Source organism: Salvia hispanica, chromosome 5 (genome assembly GCF_029641045.1).
Source record: "Salvia hispanica isolate PSC_SH4W2 chromosome 5, Shi_PSC_v1, whole genome shotgun sequence".
Taxonomy (NCBI): Eukaryota; Viridiplantae; Streptophyta; class Magnoliopsida; order Lamiales; family Lamiaceae; genus Salvia; species Salvia hispanica.
This window is the reverse complement of record NC_142696.1, coordinates 16,655,721-16,668,542: the sequence shown is the minus strand read 5'-3', so window position 1 is coordinate 16,668,542 and position 12,822 is coordinate 16,655,721. Positions and strand designations below refer to the sequence as shown.

The 12,822-nt window shown below is 34.8% G+C and overlaps 1 protein-coding gene across 1 annotated transcript; it reads left to right on the top strand.

Moving 5' to 3' along the window:
• Nucleotides 1-651: 651 nt before the first annotated feature.
• On the top strand, nucleotides 652-3,652 carry LOC125188840 (zinc finger CCCH domain-containing protein 47-like). The gene is made up of 2 exons (XM_048085902.2): nucleotides 652-809; nucleotides 1,377-3,652. The coding sequence occupies exon 2, from the start codon at nucleotides 1,384-1,386 to the stop codon at nucleotides 3,385-3,387; it is 2,004 nt and encodes a 667-aa protein (XP_047941859.2). The 5' UTR covers nucleotides 652-809; nucleotides 1,377-1,383; the 3' UTR covers nucleotides 3,388-3,652.
• Nucleotides 3,653-12,822: the final 9,170 nt, after the last annotated feature.

Genomic DNA, 12,822 nt, shown 5'->3' with positions numbered 1-12,822 from the left:
GACAATAAATAAGGGACGACCAGACAAAAATGAAAAATTGAAGCAATGGAAAAAGTATTTCATTCAATTTCTAATTAATTTAATAAATATTTAGATTCTCAAATAAATTAATTACTTATAGAGGAACTAAGAGAGAGTAATATAGAGTAATCCATGTTAAGTACGTTAAAATTCTGAATTTTAAAAAAGATTGGTAACAAAGTGACCAAAATTCCTTATTTCAATCACTATTATTATTATCTTTGCAAATTATATAAAGACCAAAAAAGTTAGTAGTAGGAGTAATATATTGAGTTACACGCGTCGCATGGCCGGCTGGATATTTTATCTTATTTATCAGATTCCAGCAAAGTGAACCCCACACGTGACCAGACAATCCCGCTATGGCGGTCGAAATTGGGTTCTGAGTACTCATCTGGGCCCCACCCACACATTCTCATTTCGCATTTGCATTTCATTTCATGTGCATTCACATTTCATTTGCATTTGCATTTCGCCTATTGAAATTAAAATTTGAACCACACAGAATCGGTGTTCCGTTGGGCCCATGTTTGAAGATTGACTTTGACCATTTTAGAAACAATTGGAATAAAATATTAATATAATTGAAGCAAGAAGAAAAGTCACAACTTCCTACTCCCTTCCTTCCAATACTAAACCTTTTTGTGAAATTCTTGAAATATATAATACACACACTTGTGTGTTTATAATATAGCTTCAATACTCCGCCTATAAACTTTCAAATCATCATTCATATAACCCTCGTTGGTTTAAAAAGTCATCCTCCCAAATTCTTCTTATTAACAAAGGTTTGTAATAGCATACCTTTTCTATGTCTAGTTAAATAAGTATTCGATTTCTTTCTTCTTATTTTGGGGCTTGAATGGGTTGTCTATTTTAAAGTTAAAGATTCGATTTTTATAATGTTTTGGTAGAGGTATTTCGATGGATTTCTTGCTATTTTAACGATAAAGATTCGATTTTTATAATGTTTTGCTAGAGGTATTTCGATGAATTTCTTGCTTTCAAGTTTCAAGATTTGGGTTTGGTCCTGTATATGGAATTATTTGTGTATCTTGTTTTAAAATTGAGGGTTTGATGTTGTGGAAATTGGAATAGTGATTTGTAAAGCGTTTCTTGATTAATTGGGGTTTCTTGATTGATTGTTTCTGTTGACAACCTGTCTGTATGTATGGTTGGATAAATCTTTGGTTTCTCCGAGGAAAAAATATCAGTATTTGTTTTTATTAGCTGAACCAGCCTGTCAAGACAACTATAACTGTTATAATCTATAAAGTATCTACATATGTTTGATTTTGTTGTTGATTATTTTGATTCATTCTCTTGTGCTAAGTGCATCTGCTGTTTCAATTCAGGTTTTAGATGTGTAGTGATTTAAAGAATAAACACGGCTCTTCTGATTTGGAGATGGAGGCTGTGGGAAGGCTCAATAATTGCTCGAAGCTGCTCGAATTTGCGGCCACGGACGATTTGGATGGCTTTGTACATGAGGTCGAGCAGCGAGGCCGTGACGTTGATGAAGTGAGTTTGTGGTATGGAAGAAGCTTTGGGTCGAAGAAGATGGGGTATGAGGAGAGAACTCCTATCATGATTGCTGCTTTGTATGGAAATACTGAGGTTTTGAGATATATAATCGCAACCGGGATAGTTGATGTGAATAGGGCGTGTGGCTTGGATGGTGCCACGGCCCTCCACTGCGCTGCTGCTGGTGGCTCGTGGTCGTCTGCGGAGGTTGTTGAGTTGTTGATGGCTGCCTCTGCTGACACCAGCATCGTGGATGTTTCGGGGAGGAAGCCCGGTGATCTCATTGCTCCGTGTGTGAGATCCTCGGCCAGTCCGAGAAGGAGGCAGTTGGAGATGATGCTGAACGGGGTGACCAGCGAGGGGGAGGAAGAGGGGAGCAAGAAGCAGGCGTTGGCTACGAGTGAGAACAGGGAGTATCCGATTGATATACCGTTACCGGATATAAACACGGGTGTTTATGGCAGTGATGAGTTTAGGATGTACAGCTTTAAGGTGAAGCCTTGCTCGAGGGCGTACTCTCACGACTGGACCGAGTGCCCGTTTGTCCACCCTGGGGAGAATGCGAGGAGGCGTGATCCGAGGACGTATCACTACACGTGCGTGCCCTGCCCCGAATTCAAGAAGGGGAGCTGTGGGAAGGGCGACGGGTGTGAGTACGCTCATGGTGTTTTTGAGTCGTGGCTGCATCCTGCACAGTACAGGACTCGCCTTTGCAAGGATGAGACCGGCTGCTCGAGGAAGGTGTGCTTTTTCGCGCACAAACCGGATGAGTTGCGCCCGTTGTATGCTTCCACAGGCTCAGCCATGCCGTCCCCAAAGTCTCTATCTGCGTTGGATATGGCGACGACATTGAGCCCCTTGTCGTCTTCGTTGATGATGCCTAACAATGTCTCGACACCACCAACGTCCCCTTCTGTTACCGGCTCGTCTCTGAAGGGCGGGAGCATGTGGCCGAACAAGGTCAGCCTTGCGACGCCGCCTGCTCTGCAGCTGCCCGGGAGCAGGCTCAAGACGGCCTTGAACGCACGAGAGGTCGATTTGGATCTCGAGATGCTCGGATTGGAGAGAATCCGGACCCAACAACGTCAGCAGCTCGCTGAGGAGATGGCGAGTCTGTCGTCTCCGTACACACGGATGGCCGATCTGACGCCTACGAACCTCGACGACATATTCGGATCTCTCGACCCGTCTATGCTGTCGCAGTTGCAAGGACTGTCGCCGAAGATCAACAACACCACAAGCTCGCAGATGCAGTCCCCGACGGGCCTTCAGATGCGACAGAATATGAACCAACTCCGAGCAAGCTACCCGATGAACGTCTCGTCTTCGCCATCAAGGAATCCCTCGCCATACGGGTTCGACTCCTCCGCTGCAGTTGCTGCCGCGGTCATGAATTCACGGTCAGCCGCCTTCACGAAGCGGAGCCAGAGCTTTATTGACCGCAGCGGCGGCAATGGATACCGTTACGGGCCGACACCCAATTCCCCGGCCGGTCTCGTGCCACAGAAGCACTCTGAGTGGGGCGCTCCCGACGGGAAGCTAGAATGGGGCTTCAATGGTGAAGAAGTGAACAAGCTTAGGAAATCGGCCTCGTTTGGTTTTCGAACTGGGGCGAATGCAGCCCCGGCTCATTCGGATGTAGGCGAGCCGGACGTGTCGTGGGTTAATACGCTGGTGAAAGACGTCCCGGCTGGGGCAGCGGGGATGTACAGCCCGACGAGGAGGCAGGGGATGTATAGCCCGCAGCAGAGGCAGGGCGGGCACGAGACGACGACGACCACAGCGATGATTCCGCAATGGCTCGAGCAAATGTACATAGAGCAGGAGCAGATAGTGGCTTGAGAGAAAAGGCTCTGATGGCGGGAAAATTGGTTTGAGATGATCTTTAATTAGGGTTTGATCATATTCTTTCTGATTCTTACATTTTTAACACCATATCTCTAGCTATAGTTACTGATGAAAGAGGTGATTGATGAGACCAATTTTTAGATTGGGAGATGAGATTATTTAGTTTATTTCTTTTTTCATATGAATATATAGGAGATTATAAGTTCATGTAATTCTCATATTTAAAGTGATGAATAAATGTGAGGACTGAATTTCTCTATTTCTGAAATCAGTGCGAGAAGTGACCTTTATGAATTCATGCAATGTTCTTTACTAAATTCAATCCAATTGTAGAAAAGAAAGAAATTTGATAAAGATGAGTAACAAATGTTGACATTGAAAACTTAATTCTAACTTTCGTTAAAAACAAGATGAATTTTAATCTTATAGTAACAAATAAAAGGCATGAACTATATCTATCCAAAACGATTCGATTTCGTGCAATTTGTCAGATATGGAAAATCACAAACACAATCAAGCATATGATTTTTATGATCAAACTTTAAATTCACGAGAAAATACAAAATTCGATAATAGGATCATGATATTCTCAATCAATGATTCTTTAGATGAATAACATGTGAAAATGCAAAATTTAATCATAGTTCGCTATTTGAAATCAATAGTTCTTTAGATATGATTTCACTATTTTTGCACAAATTTTCTTTCAATTTCCGAAGTGAGGGTATAATTTCAGTCTGGACTTTCATTGTTCGATTATATGTACCAAAGTTAGATTTGAATATGATTATCTAGACTATTTAAGAGGTCCAAATCTCTTTTACAATCCAGCACTAAAAAGAAATTACTATAATTTCTAGTATTAGACTACATGACAAAGGATTACTCATTTACATATGTGTGGTTACCTTACAAAACTCTCTTTGTATGAACTATTATAGAATGAGTTGTGACAAAAAAAATATACGATGAATTTGATGTGAAAAATAATATATTAAATATAATAAAATACACTTATGGAATCTAATCATAAGACCGCTATAAATGACAACTAAATGATAAGTCTGCTGTAAATCTTCCCGGTCCAGGAGTTTAAAATAGTTTCTAATTTATAGTATTTAAAATTAGTTTTACTTTATCCAATCCTAGACAAAAGCAAAAGAAAATGAAACACACACGAAACAAAAATAAAAAATAAAAAATAAAAAATAGGTAATGGAAGATGTAGAAGTCTACCAAGTGGGGTGAGTCACTATCTTATATACCAAAGTAGACCAACAAATAGTTGATAAATCCAATTAATTTATCAACATTTAGGATTAGTGGAGCTAAAAGGTGGATCACGATCTTGAAAGAAAGGTGACCAAAGCATCCGAAATCGATAAGGACGGTGGCATTACTTAAAAAAAGACAAATGAAATAATTATAAATTAATATTTAATAGTATATACTTATACACCATATGCATGAGCTGCTCAAGTATAAAATAATACTGATAAATTCATTTTGATAAAGAAAATATTGTTCATTATAAGAATTTTTATTCATGCTAATATTATCGAAATTTTGATATTTTATATGACTTAATGTGTAAAATCTCTATTGTTACAAATACTCCTACTTGGAAACCCTTAAAAATGAGAAAATATGACAAATGAGAGTGGAGACTATTCTTTTAACTCAAGAAATAAATAATAATAGTAAATAAAAAGATCGAGAAGATTTTTCTTGTTAAAGACAGGATTAGCCGTGTGTTTTTGACTTGGATAGGATTGGGTGGAGAAATCCATTATTGTTGCCTCAACACACATCAACCAATTACTTAATTCACAAACCAGAAGAATTGGATTTAAATAAAATTTCTAAGTGTGGGTCCCATATAGAAAACACTCAATTATTAAATCTATATATCTTTATTGCAGCCGCCTAACTAGAATTGCACATCCTCGATTTTTTTTTCTAATTCTTGACTTTTCTTTCCTTGGTATTATTCGTCCACCTCCTTTGCCCAAAACTGAAAGAATATTGCTTTTGTTTGATTTTATATGAAAATTTTAGAATGACGTTAATGTACGAATTTGGTTGCCATAATTGTAGTATTAGTAGTACTTATTAATTAACATTTAAAATAGAATGACATTATTTTGTTTAAAACAATGTCATTTTATTATTAAATTATAATTCTGTTATATTAATTTTGATTTTGACATTATAAGATAATTGTAAAAAATTAGAAAGCTATACTTTTATTTTTATATTTGATCAGTTTGAAAATATTTAGATGATCACAATTTAGAGAAAAATTATAATTTGAATGACGATTATTCACATTTGTAATCGTATATGTTCCTTATAATAAAAAAAAAGAGTATACAATAATTTTCGTAGTTTGTTTATAATTACCATTAATGTTATATTTGACATTTTCAACTTTAAAAAATACAACAGAAGTGCAGAAACAATTATAATAATTAAGTTATAATAAAATACGTAAAACATAAAATTTTATTCTTCTGAAAGTAAAATTTGTGCAAAATTGAATGAGATATGATGGAGAACGGCTATAAATATGTTCATGGCTAATTTATTTGACATATTTAGATTTTTATGTTCATATTTTTCCTCGATATATAAGCTTAGCCAGTTTATTTAGTAGTACTACTAGTACTATAAGAGATTTCTAACATTCCTTCGTACTAATTAAATCGAAGGATTTAAATACAGAAGACTAATTAAATCAGAATATGTAATTCTCTTTGGTCTAATGAAATCAGGGGTGGTGAAATGGGTAGTTGGTAACGGGTAATTCCCATCCTGATTCGATACCCGGGTATCGGGTACCCACTACCCGACGATAGCGGGAAATGGGGTGGGATCGGGTAGTAGGTTTTGAAGTTTTGCGAATATGGGTATACCCGATAATCCCAATAATACTTGATATTTTTAGGACTAGAGTTTTCAATTTTTTTTTTATTTTAGTTAATTAGTTTTAAATATTTAATGCCCGATAAACTTTAATTATTTCTATTTTTTTCTTTTTGATTTTTTTCTCATTTTATATACAACACAATAGCGCACACACACATATATTATAATTTTATATGGACAACACATGCACGTATACTATATGTACACCCACATATATAATGTCCACCATTAGAAGTTCTATTTGAGTTCGGTATGAGTTTTAAGAAATATAATGAAAAGTGGGTAGAAAAATATAGTGGAATTTGAGACCTATTTATATATTAGTTTTATAATAAAATATGAGTGGAATGAGTTATTGGAATGTGGAGTCTACCTATCATTTACAGTTAAAATTGAACCGGGACTCCTAATTGTGGACAGACTAAAATGGTCGGGACTCCTAATGACGGACGAAGGGAGTACTATTTATATACAGTTGTAATGATGAATAACAATACAAACATATATTGGTACACATGAATGTGATTAAATGAAAGCTCTAAATATTGTACAAACTCAAAACTATGATCTGGATCATTGGAAAATGTCAACAAATCACAAAAAAGCATCAACAGAAAAATGTCAACAGAATTTCAACGGTAGTCAATGATTGATGTTGTGTTGATATTGTGTTGATACTGTGTTGACATAATCTTGAAATTTTACACTGTGTTGATATTGTATTGAAGCTATGTTGAAGAGTTTTGAGTTTGTACAATATATAAGTTTGCATTTTATCACTACCGTACACATATATTTATATGCATACATATATTGACACACATATATTAACTCAAACAAAGCCAACGGGTTTGGACATCGGGATACCCGTATAACCATACGTGTCGGGATTGGTGCTAGAATTTGTATACTAGAAATCACCTTTCGAATGATTGAATGTTGTTAAAACTCTTTTGTTTGATTATATTATTTATGGCATATAATGATCCGTATGGTAACACTACCTAAATTTATAGTAAATTTATAGTAGTAGTAATTCTTTTGGTTTTCATTTATAGTAGTAGTAATACTTACTTGAAAATGCGTAGTTGCTTTGAAACAAATACTACAGTTGGCATTGTGCCCTAATCAATTTTTATAATTGGTATAGTGAAAAAAAAAATCAGTGATAATTAATGAGAATACTTAAAAGAACTTAAAAGAGATCATTTTTGTCGTAGTTGTTTTAATTTTAATAGTTGTTTATTGCATGTTTAAACGTATAACAAATCTTTGTTTTAGTAGACCAATTATGGGCGTCGTCCATTTTAAGGTAATCCGGTCAGTTCTGAACAAAGAAAAAGAAGAATTTCACAACCCAGATAGGCTTAAACTATCTGTCATGAAAGGTTGTAATGTCAGTCCGATTATTTTTAAGTCTTACTGAAATAAGATGCTGTTGGTGTGTTATAGCACTGAATGGATCTAACAACAAAAATTGTCTTTATGCTATCTACTGAAAGACGAGGTCTTGATATAATTTGTTTCTTAATCAATGTACGTTAGCATTGAACATACGGTATTGATTATGCACTACTTTGACTTATCAAATGGTGTGGGGTTTTCGCAACCCAATAATCTTGATATATAGGATAGTGGTGATTAATATCTAGCGGCGCTAGGATTGCTATTATATTAAATCGTGCGCGAGGTGAATCTCGTTTGATAATGTCCCTAAGAGGAGCTTGAAACAAGATTTTATTTTTCGAAACCTAGCTAGTTGGAGTTTAATTACTCTATGAATAATAAATAAGTGTTTTTGCTAAGTTCACTCTTGGAATTAAAAAGATGTTGATCAATTAAGTTCATGGCAGACACTAATTAATTAGCGGACATTTCTATCTTAAGCGCGGAAAATAAATAACAAAAAGTGGAAACCAGGATTACTTGTAATTTCGGATTTGGATGGACAGTGCAATATTATTTCTGTAGTGGCTGTTTATAATATTCCAATAAATGCTTATATTAAATTGTGGGTTCAATTTAATTAGTAAAAAGCTCTTGGGTGAGGCCATATCCAAAACCTTCCATAGATCCCTGACTAGGCCCAATATGCACCCAATATAAATATGATAATAAATGAGACAGAAATAACACATTAATTTTTAATTAAAATTTTTTGCCTCCCAAAAAAAATAGGAGTTGACGATTTTCAGCTCTTTTCCGTGAGAGATTTTTCTGTCTTCTTTATTTAAGTTCTAGTGTTTTCGGTGAGATCAACCCACACTGATATCGGAATACAAGGTCGGGAACTAGTCAGAAGATCTGTGGTCTAGTACTCAACGCCTCACGTGGAGAAGTCGCGAGCAATCTTCGATTCTTTGGAGAATCATTAAAGGTATAATTCATACTCCGTAGAAAAGCATGTTTAATTCAAGTTATGACCATGATACATGAGATAATTACGTGAATAGAATTTGTCTAAATAATCTGCTAAATATATCAAAAATATTATGTTGAATGCACGCTTCCGCTGCCAACCCCTTCAATTGGGTAGTAAAATATTGAGCTTATCGGGTTCGGATATCCGCAAAATCGGGTTCGGATACCTGTGGGTACCCGTTTCGATACCCCTAAATGAAATCGTATGATTTAATTACCTTAAGACAAATCAAAATTAATAATTTAAACCTTGGGTCTAATTCAATCATATGATTAATTTTGGAACTAATGAAATCAAGATGTTTATTTCCTTTGAGATTAACCTTGAGACCTCAAATCATTACTTTGATTAGTTGATTTGAATAAATCGAGAGCTTAAACGTGTGATACTATTAAATTATGTGATTTAACTATTTTGGGATCAATCAAATCCGAGTCTTAAACGAGTAATTAGATATTAAACCTTCAACTCAAATAAATCAGACCCACTCCATTGAATTAATGATTTTTAAGTCCATAAATTTATTCGATTTTCTGAGGCCGAAGATCGAAAACCAAGAGTCAGAGACCCTCTAAATCTTTAGGCTTAAACTTCTTTGAAGATATAAATTCCAAAAATAAAGTGGAAGCCCACAAACAAATTTTAAAAGGAAGCCCAACAGATGTGATGAAAAAGGCCCAGTCTTCTAAAGATTTTAATACCCTCTGCATGGGTGGCCCAACAAAATGAGAGAGGCCCAAATCCACAGATGAAAATGGGCTAAATTCTAATTCTATCCCTCTACCATGACAACTAGTACTATTTACTATCTGCTCATCTCCTCTCCAATTAGGCCATCACAATGCTGGTTGTTAGGAGGTTTAGAAGAGATGGAATCATGGAAGAGTGTTTGTTTGAGAGAGATGGAGGTTGCATGTTAGAAGGGAAATAAAAAGGTTCAATCCATGACCATGCCTATATGGATCTTTGAATGGAACAAAGCATTAGTCACCTCCCAACCGCTTGGTGCCCTGACCATTGGAACGGGGAATTAGTCATCTAGCAGTAGACCGAAGAGATACTTTGAAAATAAGAAGAATGGAAAAAAAATTGAAATTACATATAAAAAATTCACATAATTAATCAATAAAATGATAGTAATTTTTTTGATTCGTTGGCCTACCATTTTAACGCTAGTGTCTAGTTATGTCTTATCATCTCATTGTTATTCAAAATTGCCAGCGCCATCGTGAGAAATTAGATACTACTCCCTCTGTTCGCGAATAGGAGTCCAATTTTTCCATTTTAATATGTCCACATAGGGATGACAAATCGTGCGTGTTGGGTCGTTATCGTGTCAACACGATAAGGACACGACCCAATAATGATAAACACGAACACGACCGTTAAGAAAATCTCAAACACGAACACGACATGTTACCCTCAAACCCGAACACGATACGAACCCGACACGAACTCATTAACGACATGAACCATCTTGGATCAACACGACACAATAACGACACTATAACTGCACGACCTGATAACACAGTGAGAATATAATAACAACAAGATAACAACTACCCTTGAATCTGATTAGGAACTTAAAATATGATATACAATCTAGTTTGATGAATAATAAGATCAATGGATTGAAAACAACAAAATCCAACACGAACACGACACAAAATTTAGGTATTTAAAATAATGGTAAAAAGCAATAATATTAAAACATAATTTCTTAACGGGTAACACGAACACAACATGAAATTTTCATGCTCTTAACGTGTCGACCCGATAAGGACACGAACCCAATAAGCCTTAACCCAAACCCATTAATTTCGTGCAGTTTCGTGTCGTGTTATCGTATCGTGCCAAAAATTGTCAGTCCCGGTTCACTTTTACTATAAATGGTAATAGGGTCTCACCTTCCTCTAACTCATTCCACTCACATTTCATTTAAAACTAATATATAAAAGTGAGAGCCATATTTCATTAACTTTTCTTCCACCAATTTTTCTTAATATTTCTTAAAACCCGTGCCGTAAAAAATGAGACTCTTAATAGCGGACGGAAGGAGTATATACTAAATGTTCATGTATTTTATTTTTTTTTGCTATATTTAAAGTTGATAATTGGTGTATTTTAGGCCTTAACATAACTTATTTGAGAATCGAAATCGAAATCAGCAAAAATCTATTGGTACGGTTCTAAAATCGGAACAAAAAATTTCCTTGTCGAACTTGTTATAGAGCCAAGCGATGCTGAAACAACATGATTATATTAATTATGTACTCATGATATTCAACCATGATCAACAACTCCACGTGAGAGTTGAGACTCGTTTAAAAAGAGAAACACCTAACCAAACCAAACAGCATCATCCACCTAATTACTATTTCAAATATTATTAGTTCACTCACCTGTGTTTATAATTCGTTTGAATTATAGAGTGATGAAGAGTAAATTAAGTCCACACATCTATCTCTTGCATACGACATTTGAAACCCCTCTCCTTAAATGGGTGTAAGTTGTTTTCAGAGAAAAGATAAATACACGTATAGAGGTGTAATTAGAGTTGTCATGTGGGCCGGCCTGGCCCAAGCCTACCGAGGCCGACCTATATTGAGGCCCAGCTCAGCTCAGACCCATGTATAAGGCGGGTTGGGTTGGGCTGGGTCAGGCTTTTTAAATTTTTGCTAGGCCTGGCCCATCCCGAGTCCACTTGTCAAGTGGACCTGTGCTGGGCTGGGCTTTGTCTAAATTTTTTATTTATGTATTTTAAAAATATGCTAAATATATTATATGTAAAAGTAAAACATACAACTTGTATTTTTTTCTCATTATACTAAACCTAAATTTAAACAATGTGTTTAAGTTCATTTACTTATCTTCTTTATTTTATTTAAAAGTAAGTGCATAACTAAAGGAAGAACCAATATTTGTTAGTTTTGTTAGTAGATGATGGCATATAAGTTGATGTTGTATTTTTAAAAACTACAAGTATATGAACTAACTAACAAATTCAAATAATTCTGCAATCATTCATAAAATATTCAGGTTTGAATACGTAATATTCCTAAAGTGGGACGGAGGGAGTAGTTTTATTATAAAATATGAGTGAAAATGAGATAATGAAATATGAGGTCTACTACTAAAAATGATAAGAATTGAATTGTGACAAATTTTGTGGGATGGACAGATGAGATCATGTAATAAATTTTCAAGGACAAAAGGATTAATTTTAAGTAAAAGACTAAAATAGAAAGTTTATATTTTTAAGGAATAAGGAATAAGGGAGTATTAGGGCATATACATACTAAGAGTACAAAATTTGAACATTAATAGTGATGTTTCACTTAATTTAATGTTTATTATTATTATTCCATAATCGAATGAACGTACCAGGCATACAGTTCAGGGGCAATGATCTCTATTATGGAATTAATATAAGAATAATTTCAAATATATTATTGAACTATATTTTTTAAACCAATTTCCTTTCCTTAATATATAAAATTTAATTTTGATAGGAGTATTTTTTTTATCATTTATATTTTGTTAATTTTCTTTTGATTGATTCAATATCCTCTGTCAAATTTCTAAAATATAAATTCCTCTGTCAAATTTCTAAAATATAAATTTACGATGTGTGTAAATAAGTGAATTATAGTGTAAATAAGTGAATTATAGTACTTTATGATTATAGGATTGTGTATTTTTGAAATCGGAGATAGAACTTTAAAGAAAATGTTTGTTTTACTTAAAATAAACCAATCCCTGATTTAAGAAACTATGAAAACGACTAAATTGTCCCAATTATATGTACTCCACTTCTTATGTAAATTTATCACCTACTCTTATTTATATTGGAGATCTGCTCAATTATATCATCCAATCAAAATAAATTAATGTTTCCCTACCTAATTTAAGTTTAATCTTTGTAACAACTCTAAGTTAGAGTTATAAATATGGGTCAACTTCTATTTAGGTGCGTAAATTGATGAGGAAGCAAAAGTTTTAGTTTCAAATGTTCACCAAACAAACTAGTGAACTTTCCAGCGACTGATTATCAATTTAGATCAAATGTACCCCATAAG

Bases quoted from the DNA above. Each gene is read 5' to 3' on its own strand.
- LOC125188840 (XM_048085902.2), top strand. From the start codon at position 1,384: ATGTGTAGTGATTTAAAGAATAAACACGGCTCTTCTGATTTGGAGATG.